The sequence below is a fragment of the Gadus macrocephalus genome, chromosome 13 (assembly GCF_031168955.1).
Source record: "Gadus macrocephalus chromosome 13, ASM3116895v1".
Taxonomy (NCBI): Eukaryota; Metazoa; Chordata; class Actinopteri; order Gadiformes; family Gadidae; genus Gadus; species Gadus macrocephalus.
The window spans coordinates 6590224-6606086 of record NC_082394.1 but is presented as its reverse complement, the minus strand read 5'-3'; the positions used below and the strand labels follow the sequence as shown (position 1 = coordinate 6606086).

The window sequence follows — 15863 nt, the reverse complement described above, 5'->3', positions numbered from 1 at the left end:
TGATGGGGAGGATAATGATGGGGATGAGGATGATGATGACGACGGGGTAATGAGGATGGGATGATGAAGAAGATGATGTGGATAATGATGATAATGACGGGGATGAGGATGATAAAGACGGGGATGAGGAGGATGAGGATGAGGATACGGAGCGTCTCCCCGTGCGGCTCCAGGGAGGCGGACGGCGGATGGCCGTCTGAGCTCCACCCAGACCCTGCTGCGGCAGCAGGAGGAGGCGGGGCGGCGGGGGGAGAGGGAGAGGCGGGCCCTCGCCGACCGAGCCAAGGAGCTGGAGCGGGCCCTGCAGGCCCTGGAGGCGGACAAGAAGCACACGCAGGTGCCCCACGCGCACACACACACACACAAACATGTGCGCACGCAAAAACATACGCACACACACACACACACACACAAACATGCGCACACAAAAACACACACACACACACAAAAACATACGCACACACACATGCGCACGCACGCAAGCCACCCACACAAACACACACACACTAACACAAACACAAAAACACACGCACGCACACACACACACTAACACACCCACAAAAACACATGCACACACACACACACACACACACACACACACACACACACACATATAAACACGCACACAGCTGAACACACATAGCTGAACTGCAACATTATGTAAATGCACCTCGTGGATCTGGCAAAGTGAGGCGTAGCATATGCCCGGGACGGAGGTTGGGGGTGATGTTATGAGGGACCCCCCCGCTGGGGGGAGGTGCAATAACAACAGATGGCGTCAGTGACGAGGTGGTGTGACTGAAAACCTGCCCTTATTCCACCGAGGCTGACCCGCACGTGTCATTCCACCCTTTGGACAGCAGGGGGAGCTCTGGTGTCAGAACAGGGGCGACTGAGGGGTAGTGAGGGTGGGCGATGAGGCCATGGACGCTGAACCGCCTTGGGGCTTAGAAGGGATATTTGGTGGATGTTAAGCCGGGGCTGGATAGACTCCGGTGGTGCTGTTGTGTCTGCTGTCATGGAGACAGCGTTGGAGGGACACCTTCCGCCTGAAGGCAGGTTTCTGGGCCTTCTGGTCAGTCGCAGACAGACGTCGTTCCCCTTTTGAGTAAAACCGTCAGCCCGGGCAGGCAGAGGGAGGAGCTGGGATTTTTGAACATAAGCAGGTTTGAAATACACAGAGCATGACGGCATTTGAACCAGGATAAAGTAAATGGGTTTGGTTACTGTGGTCTCGCCCAAGGAGCTTTTCGCAGCCCTCAGCGCTCACCTGGCTTTGACAATAAAACCACGAACCCCAAGAAAGCACTGGGAAACGTTATTTCTTTTGTACAAGGTTTGAGATGTATGAAAAGAACATGTAGAGTTGACCGAATATGTGTCTCTCCATACCTACCTCCACCCATACTTCCAAAACAGATTTCGACCCACACACACACACACACACACACACACACTTACACACACACACACACACACACACACACACACACACACACACACACACACACACACACACACACACACACACACACACACACACACACACACACACACACACACACACACACTTACACAGACACACACACACACACACACACACACACACACACACACACACACACACACACACACACATCTTTCAATACCCTCTCTTTTAATGCTACCATCTGACCCGTCCATCACGGGACCCTCGCCGTCCTAACCATCCCTGGAATAAGGGACGCAGTTGACCTTCCTTGACCTTTGTGTGTGCGCCGGGGGCAGGACCAGCTGAGCAAGCAGCGTGCGGCGGAGGTGCGCGTGGAGGCGGAGCGGCGGCGGCTGCGGGAGGCCCTGGAGGCGGCGGAGGCGCGGGCCACCCGGCTGGAGCTGGGCCGGCGCAGCCTGGAGGGCGAGCTGCAGAGGCTGAGGCTCAGCCTGGCCGACCAGGAGGCCGGGGGCCAGGGCCGCCAGGAGCAGCAGGACGCCCTGGTCCAACAGGTGAGGACCTGGGAGACACTGGGAGCACGCAACTGGGAGACACTGGGAGGACCCAACTGGGAGGACCCAACTGGGAGGACCCAACTGGGAGACACTGGGAGGACCCAACTGGGAGGACCCAGCTGGGAGGACACAACTGGGAGGACCCAACTGGGAGATAACTGGGAGGACATAACTGGGAGACAACTGGGAGATAACTGGGAGGTCATAACTGGGAGACAACTGGGAGATAACTGGGAGGACCCAACTGGGAGATAACTGGGAGGACCTAACTGGGAGAACATAACTGGGAGAACATAACTGGGAGAACCTAACTGGGAGAACTTAACTGGTAGAACCTAACTGGTAGAACATAACTGGGAGAACATAACTGGGAGAACATAACTGGGAGAACATAACTGGTAGAACCTAACTGGTAGAAGATAACTGGTGCTGGAGGAGCTCTCTGGGCTCTGTTCTTCATGTCTGGTTACGACACTGCATCCAAGCAAATGTGTTGTTATTGTTTTCTTAATGTCTTGGGTTTAGTTGTTAATATGCACTTCCAAACACATTTGTGGTTTGCTATTCTGTATTTCGTGAACTTCGTCTTATTCATTTGAATAATTCCAGTTCCAGTCAATCCTATTTATTGTTCACAGGGGAGATTATTGGATGAAATAGTGTGGACTTCATCTGGACCTCTCTTTCTATCATGTTGGCTGATACTGACACCGTTAAGATGTGAACTAGAGCTCTCTGGCTTGCCTTGATAAGGAGCTTAACAGCTGGAGAAGTGGCTTAATAGAACCGCAGGGAGCCTATAAAGCTACAAAGCTCTCCTTTAAGCCAACGTTTCCACCACTGTAACAGTGACAGATCTGTCCCCGCACTACAGGACATATAATATAACGTAAACCTTCCTGTTTGTGGCTCCCAGGTAGCCGAGGCGGACTGCCGCGTGGCCAGCCTCCAGCGAGAGGTGGAGAGGCTGAATCAGGCTCTGCTCAAGGTGCAGGAGGGCGAGGGCCTGCTGAAGGAGAGGAGCCAGAGCCTCAGCCAGAGCCTTCAGGAGGTGTCGGTCACTCACAGCGCCACCCAGGGGCGCCTGGTCACACTGCAGAAGAGCCTGAGCACGTCGGAGCAGGAGAAGAGGCAGCTACAGGTGGGTTTTTGGTAAAAGGAGCGTCCCTATAACGAGTGTTATGAGCGAGACCTCACCTGTCGGTGAGGTCTCGCTCATAACACTCGTTATAGGGACGCTCCTTCGAGGTAACATGTAGGCTGAACTAGTGAAGGGGACACGTGTTGGGTGTGGACCCCCTTTCACAGAGCTGTCGCAGCCCGGCCACACGCAGGTGAAGCCCCCACTGTAACGTTTGGGTAGGTAGGCAGGGGCTTCATTCATGTGTCAAAGCCCTGGCCAACATCCATGTCAATGTAATTCTCCCTCGTCGACCACCCACGGCCTGGTACATAAAAGCATTGGGTCGTTTTAATGTTTGTATTCAATCTTATTTTAAAGGCCTATGTTGTGTAAATTATGTTTTTTCCTTTTTCTGTTACTCCAGTTATATTTTTAACCCTTAAAAAACGCCTTTGAAAATTGAAAATCGGTTGAGAAATGTCGTTGTTAAAGGGCTTTTTATCCTGAATAAACAGCTCCCCGTTCGCTTCCCAGTTTGTATTTCCTAAAAGGCCGGTGTTCACATATCCAACATGCGGCGACATTGATGTACGATCCAAAGGGCCAATGCTATGTCTACATAGCATTGGCCATGTATTTTCTCCATGTATGCCCATGCATAAAAGGAGAAAAACCCTAATTAGTGTGAAGAGCAACAACTGTGTTTATCCTACAATGACCACTCTCTGGAAAAGACTTTATAGAGAAACAGTTAGAACAGACAAAAGAAAGGAAAAGAGGGCACCATTAAACCACCCAGATCCTAACGAGCCAACCAGCGACGCTGAATGACCCCATTCTTCTCCTTTGCGCTCTTAATGTGAAGGAGCGTGTGGATGAGGCCAGGGTTTCCTTGGCGGAGGGGCGGAGGAGCCTGGCTAGTCTGGGGGAGCTCACGGAGAGCCTGAAGAGCGAGCTGAGCCAGAGCGAGCTGCGGCGCGAGCTCCTGGAGACGGAGCTGGCCACCACACAGGAGGTGAGGGAGGCCAGGGGGAGGGAGGGGGGGGAGACCAGGGGGGAGGGGGGGAGGGAGGGAGGGAGGGAGGTGAGGGAGGGAGACCAGGGGGAAGGGAGGGAGGGAGGGAGACCAGGGGGGAGGGAGGGAGGGAGACCAGGGGGGAGGGAGGGAGGGAGGGAGGGAGACCAGGGGGAAGGGAGGGAGGGAGGGAGACCAGGGGGGAGGGAGGGAGGGAGGGAGGGAGGGAGGGAGGGAACCCAGGAGGTGACACAGACCAGGGGGGGAGGGAGGGAGGGAGGGAGGGAGGGAGGGAGGGCACCCAGGAGGTGACACAGACCAGGGGGGGAGGGAGGGAGGGAGGGAGGGAACCCAGGAGGTGTTGCAGTTTAGGGGGGAGGGAGGAAGGTTTACCGGCAACACCTTGTTGCAGCTGATCTTCTGCTCAGCAGCCCCCCCCGGTCGTGTCTGGTCTATCTGACCTCCGTCCTCGTGGGTTGAGCATTCGGTCACACCAGAGTTTGATGCCTGATAATAAGCATGCCTGTCGGTTGAGTTGAGTCAGAACTGAGGGAGTGCCTCCGGTAAAGGATGCATATACTTACATAAGTTCCTTATGACGTACTAATCATGTGGTTTGGCGGTGTTTGCATCCCATCTTTATATTTATTTTGAACAAATGCATCACGGCTCCTTCCATCACCCATAGGGGGCAGGAGGCTCGTAGTTTAGGGCTTGTGCATCACAACGCATGATGGGATTCATTGTTGGCGAAACTCTGCCATTTTATGATGACTCGAGTCTGATGACTCGAGGGAGTCAACGTAAATACACATAAATATAATATGTTACTTTAGTGAATGAAAACGTGGTCCTGCCTCGTCACTGATGTGAACCGCTGTGGCAGTTTCAAACTCGACACCGTCTCCCCACACGGACAAACCATTGCGAGACCGTCAACTAAACCGCGACCAAAGCGCCGCCCCGACCACTGACCTGATGATCCCTCTGCTCCCGTCCGTCCGTCCGTCCGTCCGTCCGTCCGGCAGGCCCTGCGGCAGCGCACGGCGGGCCTGGCGGAGGCCCAGCGCGGGGCCCAGGCCGCCCTGACGGAGCGCACGGCGGCGGAGGAGAGGCTGCGGGCGCTGCAGAGGGCGGTGGCCATGCTGGAGACGGAGAAGAGGGACGCGGAGAGACAGGCGGTGCGGCTGGAGAAGGACAAGAACGCCCTGCGCTGCACGCTGGATAAGGTGCGGGGTGGGGCGGCGTGTGCTGGGAGATGGACGCGTTCCAACTGGTCAGGGGCCCGGGATGTTAAAGTGTACATGTTACACCACCTGGTGTGAGTGTGGTTAGCCGTTACAAGCCGTTTTGAAAATCGGCCTCTTCTGACCTTATCACAAGTGGGCGTGTCCTCCTAGATGTGTGCTGGAGAGATCAGTCTACCAGCCTACCCAGTGGACTGGAGCAAACGTTGCTCATCTATCTGTCATACATCTAGGTGGACAGGCCCACTTTAAAACGGCTTGTAACGGCTAATCCTACTCACACCTGGTGGTATTATATGGGACTTTTAAAATGCAGAGCTGGAGTCCGTCAGGCCTTGTCATTCATCCGCTGTAATAGCACATCTAATGTATAGTAAAGGTTTCCCAATAGACGTACTAGCGGTCTATATCAAATATGGACTTTGATTGAAGGATTTGCTCATTCTGAGCCTCACAAGCGCTCTCAGTAAACAACGTGAAGCTCTCGATGGTTTCACATTCCTGTAGAAGTGCGAGGGCCCCCCAATGGACTTTATTGCATTCTTCTGCGTAATTTCAAATGACAAAGAATCATGGTTTTAATCTGCACTGCATAACCCCACTGTATCACACACGCACACATACACACACACACATACATACACACACAAATGCACGCACACACACACACACACACACACACACACACACACACACACACACACACACACACACACACACACACACACACACACACACACACACACACACACACACATATTAGGAAAATATCAGAGACAACAGCGGTATCAGTATAACTGTAGCTAAACCTCAAGCCCCCAGAGGTTGCTTATGACAAAACCGGGCCCGGGGGTTTATGTAGTAGTGGTGGTTCTGGAGCCGCAGTGGCTGACGGGTAGCGCCCTCTCCCCAGGTGGAGCGGCAGAAGCTGAAGACGGAGGAGGGCCGCATGCGCCTCTCGGCGGAGAAGAGCCGCCTGGACCGCTCCCTGAGCTCCATCGAGGAGGAGCTGCAGGCCGCCCAGCAGCAGGTCCTCCTGCTGCAGGTAGGTGGCGCCGTCGGGGGAGGCGGAGAAGGTTGCTCGTTCGATCCCCGGCTCTTCCCAGCCGAGCGTCGAGGTGTCCCTGAGCGAGACACTTAACCCCTAATTGCTCCTGACGAGCTGGCGGTCGCCCTGCATGGTCGACTCTGCCGTCGGTGTGGCAATGTGTGTGTTAACTGTTAAAAAAAATCGTTTTGTTGGCTCCCCCCGCCCCCCCCCTCCTGGTCAGACCGTTTTATCAGCAGACCCGCACCACTTCGGGCCAATCGGCTGCCAGACGGCCGCCGCTGGTGTGTTTGACAAATTGCGTCCTGATTGGTCGTGTGGGTTTAGACCAATCGGCGCAGACCGATTGGTCTGCGCCCATTGATAGCGCACATAGAAAATGAAGAGGGAGGATCCAGACTCGTACGCATTTGTCTGGTCTAGTCTGGTGGGATTAGGATCAAGGGTCTGTCAACAGCTCCACATTAGAAACATGGTGCTCGGTGATTTGCTGGTCGAGGGAGTGTGCTGTTGGGAAGCTACTAGGATAGCTGCTAGTTCACCAGTTGATAAGAATAAAATGAGATTTCCCTAACATTATGAGCTCTAACATGCACCCTTAAAAATAATGTTCATTGTCTTTATAACTTTTATGTTTACATTTGAAGTGTATGTTGAATCTCACTTTAAACACAATAGTGCTCACAAAATGTGCAGCCAAACATTACATTTGTTTCTCACTATTTATACTATAAAAGATTTATAACGTATAAAAGACCCAGCTCCAGAGACAGCTGTTAGTGTGTTTCCAAGATTCGGTTCGGAGTAAAGCATTCCCTTTTCTGCAAAGATTTATGCCAGTTTAAAAAAGGGTTGAAAATACACAAAACAACAAATTAACCAAAAAAAACAACGTTAAGTAGAAACACAGTTGTCAGCATTTGCGTATAAAGACAGATTCCCTTAGATCATTATTGGCTGTTAAAGCATCAGCCAAAGAGCTTGCAATAAGGACAGAATAAATGCGCTTTATTAAGCCAAGTACATTCCACAGAACGGCTCCTCTGGGTGCTGTGTGATCCACTAAGCTCTGCACTTGTTCACCTTCGTACCCTTACTGCACAATAATGTCGCTCTGTTTCACTTTCTTGAGTAAAGAACGCCAAAACTGCCTTGAAAGAGTATGTTCGAAGTGTGTCTATATTAAAATCCTCGAAGAAATGTGTAGTTAGTGTTTGTATGCTGTCTATGAAACCGATGTGTCGACCGATTAATAACCGTCGGTCCATCCAGACCAGACCAGCATTGGATTATTTTGTGTATATTCCGGATTTCTTTCAACCTCCCAAGTCTCCCTGCCTAATCCCTGTAGCAGGGAATCTTTATTCGCTCAACTCCGGGCCAACGCAGCCTCATGTGTTGGTTGGTTGAATTCATTATGGGCTGGCTGCTGTTGGGTAACCTCAGATACATCTGCTCTTATTTAGAGTGTTACTGTTGACCACATTCAAATTTTGTTTGCTGTGCAACATTCTTTGTTCAGCACATCGAGAGACAAAGACCCAAAGTATCAAAGTACCAGCGCAATGTTACCTCCAAGAGTTCATTCCCTGGTTAATCTGTTGAAAAACGTGATTGATGCGTTGATTTTGCTGCACATTCAAAATGATTTGCAAGAAGGGGCTGCATGGGTCCCATGGGTGCCTCGATAATAACATTAATAAATAAAGTAGGGGTTCATTACATTTCTACTTTATGATTCCCATCGACGTGTCTCTGTGCGTGTGCGTGTCGGGGAGCAGACTCAGCTGTCGGAGACGGAGCCGTCCCCGGGTGTGTGTGAGGGCTGTGGGAGGCAGCAGGCTGAGGCGGACCGCCTGAGGACCAGCTACAGAGAGGTGGAGCGGGCCCTGGCGGTCCGCGAGAGAGCCCACCGGCACAGGGTCAAAGGTCTGGAGGAACAGGTAAAAAAAAAAAAAAAAAAAGTCAGGGTTCTCACCTGTAACCTGTAGGGATCTAACGGGGTTGAGTGTACAGACGTAATGCGTGCAGCGGACCCCATTTTAAGGTCAGAGAATGAAGCGTGTTATTTCACAACACACATCGCTTTAATCATCTCAACGCCACACCACAGCGGCTGGTTAGTGGAAGTGGTTGGGGTTAGTGGTAGATCGTTGAGGACAAGCATTAGTCTCTTTGTAAATACGGGGCTTCCACGAGACCTTTCAAAACTTTTAACGATGTTTTAATTAGAAATGTACCTTCAAAACCAATGCTTTCAGTCTGTGACCCAGCTAGGCATGTCAGGGGACCCCAAATGGGTCCCGCCCCAAGGTTGAGGTAGAACTACTGCTGTACAGAAATACGTACTGTCATTGAAATCAGAGATGGTTCAAGCAGGGGTGGGATTCACTTTAGTACATTAACTAATAGATCAATACTATAAGAGGTATTATACTAAAGTAAAATGATGAGACTGTATGTCATTTAATTTTTTCTATATTTGGAACTACTAACTGCATTTGCAAGGCAAGTATTATTTGATGTCATGATATTGTTATGCCAGAGTACCGTTTTTCTGGGTAGTGTCTTCACTCTCCCGCGGTCTGTACGGCAGGTGGCAACACTAAAGGAGCAGCTGCAGCAGGAGATGAAGACTCGACAGCCTGGTCTCTCCTCTGTCTCTGGGGGACGCTAGGAGACACCAGCTCACCCCCTGGTCTCTCCTCTGTCTCTGGGGGACGCTAGGAGACACCAGCTCACCCCCTGGTCTCTCCTCTGTCTCTCTGGTGAACGCTAGGAGACAACAGCTCACCCCCTGGTCTCTCCTCTGTCTCTGGGGGATGCTAGGAGACACCAGCTCACCCCCTGGTCTCTCCTCTGTCTCTGGGGGACGCTAGGAGACACCAGCTCACCCCCTGGTCTCTCTCTGTCTCTGATGGACGCTAGGAGACACCAGCTCACCCCCTGGTCTCTCTCTGTCTCTGATGGACGCTAGGAGACTCCAGCTCACCCCCTGGTCTCTCCTCTGTCTCTGGGGGACGCTAGGAGACTCCAGCTCACCCCCTGATCTCTCCTATATGTCTCTCTGGTGAACGCTAGGAGACACCAGCTCACCCCCTGGTCTCTCCTGTCTCTGGTGGACGCTAGGAGACTCCAGCTCACCCCCTGGTCTCTCCTCTGTCTCTGGTGAACAGTAGGAGACTCCAGCTCACCCCCTGGTCTCTCCTCTGTCTCTGGTGAACAGTAGGAGACACCAGCTCATCCCCTGGTCTCTCCCATATGTCTCTCTGGGGAACACCAGGCCAGGCAACCCCCTGTTCATAACCACTAGGGGAAAAGAGGACCGTCGTACAGCCGGGAATATCTAACAGAGACTGGGTATTATTTTTTTAATCCTTCTGCTCCATTCCAATCTTCACTAAATCAAACCTTGCAGCCATTGAAGTAGACTCTGAGTAGAGGAGCCGGAAAGGGGGGAGAGTTATTGTGTTAAATGCCAGCCATAAACTGATTGTTGGAAACCCTACCATTATTTTTTACGGGATGCTCTCTATTCCAGAGGAGTCCTTTCCAAAGGAGAATCAGAATCCCAACAGCTTCCACCTGCGGGACGCGGCCGTAGGCGACGATGGGATAGGAGGACGAACTCTGCCAATGTAGTTGGCTTGAGATCTCTCACTTTTATATGACATTGAATGACGTGTATGGTCTTAACCAAAGGCGCTAAGTACCGGGCATTGGACCAAATTAGTGTTTAAAACCAGCCTAGGATCGACTGATATGTTTGTGTTTTATATATATATTTTAACAGTTTAATGTCCAGCGAACATTCAAACACTTCTTCGTCGTGGTGAACATGCACTTCAGGTGTCAAGCGTACATACTTGTTACTAAAACAATGACCTAGAAACTAAATCATATTAAAATGTATTCAATGTTTACCAACAGTTTATTTATATTTGAATGACACGGTTGAATTGTTGTTGTAGAAAAAAAAGTATTGTGTTTGGAAGTATGTCGCGAAGAGGCCAATCGTGAAGATGCTGTTTAAAGATCACAATGGAACTGCTCAACACAGAACTAAGAGTAGCATTACATTAAAAACCTGTCCCTAAGTGCAGGATCTTCATCTTCCATTCAATGAGGAGATATCTGATGACCATCGATTGATTATCAGTACGATGACGTCAGTGCACACTAGCCCCACTGGCTGAGATGGTCACGACTACTATTTCAGCATGAAAGTACAGTAAAACAACAAACACAAAAAAAAAAATACAATTTGATTAATGCATTAGATATACCCCTAAAAAAGATATAAAAACGTGTTTTTATGTGCATCTCTAATTGTGTGCTACAATAAAAGCACCAGTGTGGTATTAGGTTGTTTAGCACCAGTGAATTATACAATCGTCACTTTTCTTTTCGAGTACATTTGATCCATCACACGCGATACACTGGTCTCACATACAGGTAATGGAAACCGCGGAGAAGCTGGGACTAAAATGTGGAGAAGAGGAGGAAAAGGAGGAGGAGGAAGAGGAGGAGGAGGAGGAAGGAAGGTTAGGTCTAACATGGGGGAGGGGGGAGGTTCTTGGTGGGCATAAATGGGGAGGTGAGGAGAGGGGTCGGGGTTGTGGCAGTATCTGGGCAGGTGTGTATTCTTTCCCCCCTGGTCTCCCATGGCAACCTCAGCATCCTCCACAGCTCTTCCCACAGCTGCTGCCCAGCGAGCCGCACTGGCCGCTGACCGCTGCCACGCCACAGCGGGAGAACTGGTCACGGCACATATCGGCTGGGAACACACACACACACACACACAGTTGTGAATGTTTAGTTCTAGAGCATTCTAGTTGGGTTGGATTTCTTAAAGATAATGATGCAGGAAAAAACGAAATATCGATCTATGCATTTATTTTCATAGTAAAGGGAACAAATACTATTCAAACGCACCTCTGAGCAGCTCTTCATGGGCACACACGGTCCGTACACAGACCTCCTTGTTGATCACGTACACCCGTCGCAAACTAAACACGTTCAAATCGGAAAAGGCAGAACCGGGGGTTTCATGATGACTCCATCAGGCTCACCCTGTGGTGGGGGTGGGCTGGGGGGGGGTGTGATTGGGCTGTGGTGGTGTTTGATGGCTTGGGGGAGTGATGGTGGTGTGTTGTGTGGTGGTGGGTGGGTGGGTACCTGTAGAAGCAGAGGCTGTTCAAACACTGTTTGCACGGCTTGTGGACCGAGTACAGCCTGGTGCATGGGTACTGCTCCTCCCTGCAGTCTGGAGCCCAACACAGCCACAGTTACCAGGCGAATGGACCAGCATTACCCACAATATGAAATGTGCATGACAACCAGATCAACAAAACCCAACCGACTGGAAAGGGAAATAATTGAACAGGTCTTGGCTCCCGCCTCCTTACCGAGCGGCCCTGGTTCTGTGGGCTCTGTCTCCAGCTCGTATTCTGAAACCCAAACCAGTGACACAGTAGGACTTGTTTACAATGCTAGAGTTCGTCTTGTTTCTAATGCTACTAAAATAGTCATAGACTGGATTATTATAACCAAGTCTTACTTGTCTGGGATACCCGATAATGAGGTGATAAAATCACCATCCCAACTTTAAACCCTATGATAACATATTTGCATAATTGGAATCCGAAGATGTTGATTCAAACAACAGTGGACGAGGACATACCTGAGTGGTGTTGGGGGAGCCCCAGTTCCGGTAGAATTTGCTGCTGGTAGGTCCCAGGAGGGGGGTCCGACTCAGTGTTTTCTAAACAAAAAGTTTGAAGAAAAAGACAGTGGAAGAGCGGTCTAGGCGGCGTTATAGAGACATCTGCGATTCTCTTATTTCCCTCTTACCTGGAAAGTAGACCGGTTCATAGTCGTCTGTGGGGGACCAAGAGAAGAAATACATTTTAATGACAACAAGCTGAGTCTACTTGGCGCCAGGGTACTTGGCATGTTCGCCCACACGTAAAACATTGCAGGATGTAAACACGGAACAGGCCACAACGCGGGCAACTGGAGAAAGAAACATTTATTCTTCTGCACGGTTTAATGAATGGCGTCTTTGCCGGGATGTGAACAGCTAAAATGCTACGGCAGTGTTTGCGCTCTGACTTCAGTCGTTCCTCGAGTGGCAAACACCAAGGAAGCTCCCCCGGAGGCTAGGTGACACATCACAAGGGCTGCAAATGGTCAACAGATGAGCGGAGCTGTGATGTGGACGCCGCCCGCGGAGAGAGCTGGAGAGACATTTGGAGACGATGTTCTCTGAATGAACTCACCCAAATACGGGACGGGGTCCTGGGCTCGGACCACCAGCAGAACTGTGGCTCACAGAACAAAGCACAGCGTTATTAATGATGTTGTGGACAAGAACCGGACACATCCACGGTGTGGGATTGAAGTCGATTCTAAGGTTGATTCTTTGTTTGACTCGCTAACAAACTAGAAATACCTTCCCTACCTTCTGAGACTGATTGTTGTCAGGCTGGCATACGTCATGCACACATCGAACTCGGTACGAAAATATCAATGAACATGTGTTTCTGTTCACGCCGCTGTGCCCTGCCAAATGATGTTTACTAATGTTACCCAATTCTGCGCTTGACGTGTGTGTGCGTTCAGTTTAGAGGATAAAGGGATAAAGGCAGATTGGCCTGGGGGAAGCATGGGGTTGTGTTTGAGTTGTATCGTTTTTGTGTGAGCGGTGTGTGAGCTGTGTTTGACTTGTGTGTTTTGTGTTAGTGGTGTGTGAGTAGTTACCTGGCATGCAGAGTAGCAGCAGGATCCTCATGACACTGAGCAGAGGATACACAGAAAGTTAAACACACTCAGAAGGACAATACGGTTGGCAAACACTGAGGTGAGAACTGCAACAAAATTCTGATGCAGCCATGTATTTTCGCTTGTCTACGGCTCAGTTTCTCCTCTCATTGTGTGTGTGTGTGTGTGTGTCTCTCTCTCTGTCTCTCTCTTGCTCTCTCTCTCTCTTTCCCTTTCTCTCTCTCCCTCTCTCTCGCCCCCTCTCTCTCCGTCTCTCTCTTTCTCTCCGTCTCTCTCTTTCTCTCTCTCTCTCTCTCTCTCTCTCTCTCTCTCTCTCTCTCTCTCTCTCTTTCTCTCTCAGTCCCTCCCTCCCTGTGGCCTCCTGTCACCTTTTCAAACCCTCTCACACCCTTAACCCTGTCCCGGCCTCATCCACTGGCCTCGATGGAGGAGAGGAGGAGAAAAAAAGAGGAGAAAAATAGAAGAAAAAAAAACGCACCAGCAAGAATGCGGTGTGTCTCTTTTCCCCTAACGACGATCTGTTTTTCTACTTAGTTCTGTTCCACTGCGAGTAGTGGTGGCTGCAGACAGACTCAGGCTGCATTCCAGGAAAAGACCCATTGAAGCCCTCTCCCCTACCTCCTGGTCCTGTACGCCCCCACCTCTCTCTCTCTCTCTCTCTCTCTCTCTCTCTCTCTCTCTCTCTCTCTCTCTCTCTCTCTCTCTCTCTCTCTCTCTCTCTCTCTCTCTCTCTCTCTCTCTCTCTCTCTCTCCCTCCCTCCTCATTTCCCTTCTGTCACCCTCACTGGCCATTTTCTCTAATCCCTCCCCCTCTCTTTCCCTTCTCCACTTTCCAAGGTTAGTTCTAAATGTATATTGATTTTAGCATACAGATATACATGCAAACTTAGTAGTACTCTGACTTATATTTGTTATCACTATATGTTATTTGCCAGATTGGTTGGTTGTTGTCGAAGGTGCTTAAATATTGAACAAAACATTACAGTACCTGAATAAGTATGATTATATGACTAATTTGCATTCCTAAAAGCAGCAATTGAATGCCCCAACTACTGCACTTATATAAAGAGAGAACTTTCGTTTTCTACAACAATTATATAAGAACTTGGACATAATCGCAGTCCGTTAGATCTTTTGTTTTGTTTTTCTTGGTTATGATTATGATCAAGGATTATGCAAAACAAACGCTAAGGGCCTCGTGACGCAAAAATACATGGCAGGGTCTGCATATCCACGACCTTGCGCGCGTCCGTGTGCATCAGTTGAAAGCACCCGCATGACTGCGCTCAGACATTCTTCTTTTGCATCGCCGTGGCTATCTATCGAAAACCATATGTTTTCTCGGCAAACATCTGGAAACCATTAGCCCCCTCTCCCTATTTAGTCTCTCTCGTCTCGTAGACCCCTCCCCCCCCCCCCCCTAAAGAAAACCCCATTCTGGGGACTGGAAAAAATGTCTCACGGCATCATTGTTATCATGGTTTTCAAAAATATGGCTTTTGTTTGCAAGAAACAAGCCAGACGATTCATTTATTCAGCCTTCTCCATGTGTGCACCCAACGACCGAGGCGCAATGGACCCAGTCATTTACATTGGCCAACATCACTTAGATGTCCTCTGTGCCACAGGCTGTATATCCAAGTCCCTCCCCTGGATTTCCAGTGATAACACTAGACCACATGTCAGTACTGAGCCATTTGGCTAGAAAAAAGTACTCAAATTTGACTTTAACCGTGGGAAATAGGCCTGTATTCTGTGCAACCGTGTTTTCGAAAACCCCGAAGAAACACCACATACATCCAATTCCATCCTCAGCCATGCAACTTTTGCAACATTTTAACTAGTGTCATTTCATTAAGCAAATTGATCCCAAACGTCTTAGAACAATTTGATTTAGGCTAGGTAAAACGAAAATATATTGACGTAAAAATGTAATATCAAGCATTTTAATAAACCATCAGGGAATGACATAAAATCGATAGGAGTTCTTACCCAACTTTTTTGAATAACTTTGCTCCAACAACTCTTATCTCATGCGCCCACTGACTGCTGTATAAACGAGCGCCACATTGTAGTCTACCACCCCGCATCCAGAGTCTCCTCCCAGTTCCAGCTTCCAGAGCCCGGTCCCCGGAACTACCCCCATTCCACAACCAAAAACTACATTAACACACTCATTTTGTACTGCAGTAGAACTGTTAAAAAAAAAGATACTTATGCCATATTCTTCTTAAAAACAGCTCAACCATCAACGGGAAGGGATGTCGAATCTTAATCAAATTAATGGTATCATTCGTCCCATAGTTCTTCTGGTCAGGGAATGTAGATATGTGATAAGTTACACAACTGTCAAATTAAATTAAGATCAGTTTATTAATTTCAGATCGTCCCCCATTTCATGCTTTTTCTAATAGTTAGTATATTTACACAAGCATGAAAAAACACTACAAAAAAAGAATCACAAAATCCTTACAATGCATAGATCTAAATTGTGGCATAACACACACCGAGGGGATGAATACTAGTGCGAGTCTATGAAACTTTGGCGGCCCCAAGTGTGCCGTCCCAGATTGGGAACCAGCGATACATTGGGACATTCGTACACAGGTCAGTCTTTCCCACAATTCTACAGTGGTGCCCTCTAGCGGTAGATCACCAGCG

General features: G+C 49.6%; 2 protein-coding genes across 6 annotated transcripts in view; one reads left to right on the top strand and one right to left on the bottom strand.

Moving 5' to 3' along the window:
• LOC132471147 (rootletin-like) overlaps positions 1-10753 on the top strand; it is a 27978-nt gene extending 17225 nt beyond the window's left edge. For all 3 annotated transcript variants that reach the window (XM_060070228.1, XM_060070227.1, XM_060070226.1), the window contains exons 30-37: positions 174-337; positions 1768-1983; positions 2903-3127; positions 3975-4124; positions 5153-5353; positions 6285-6416; positions 8201-8362; positions 9016-10753. In XM_060070228.1, coding sequence (XP_059926211.1) covers positions 174-337; positions 1768-1983; positions 2903-3127; positions 3975-4124; positions 5153-5353; positions 6285-6416; positions 8201-8362; positions 9016-9096 — 1331 coding nt within the window. In that variant the 3' untranslated portion in view covers positions 9097-10753. The remainder of the gene's footprint in view (positions 1-173; positions 338-1767; positions 1984-2902; positions 3128-3974; positions 4125-5152; positions 5354-6284; positions 6417-8200; positions 8363-9015) is intronic.
• mfap2 (microfibril associated protein 2) lies at positions 10322-15863 on the bottom strand. 3 transcript variants are annotated; one of them, XM_060070233.1, is made up of 9 exons: positions 15195-15863; positions 13182-13216; positions 12701-12742; positions 12273-12299; positions 12103-12183; positions 11828-11869; positions 11598-11685; positions 11355-11428; positions 10322-11196 (listed from the first exon to the last, which is right to left on the bottom strand). In XM_060070233.1, the coding sequence occupies exons 1-9, from the start codon at positions 15290-15292 to the stop codon at positions 11093-11095; spliced, it is 591 nt and encodes a 196-aa protein (XP_059926216.1). In that variant the 5' UTR covers positions 15293-15863; the 3' UTR covers positions 10322-11092. The 3 variants fall into 3 exon arrangements, with proteins under 3 accessions (XP_059926216.1, XP_059926217.1, XP_059926218.1); XM_060070234.1 differs by having other exon boundaries at positions 15200-15275; XM_060070235.1 differs by lacking the exon at positions 15195-15863 and adding an exon at positions 13681-13795.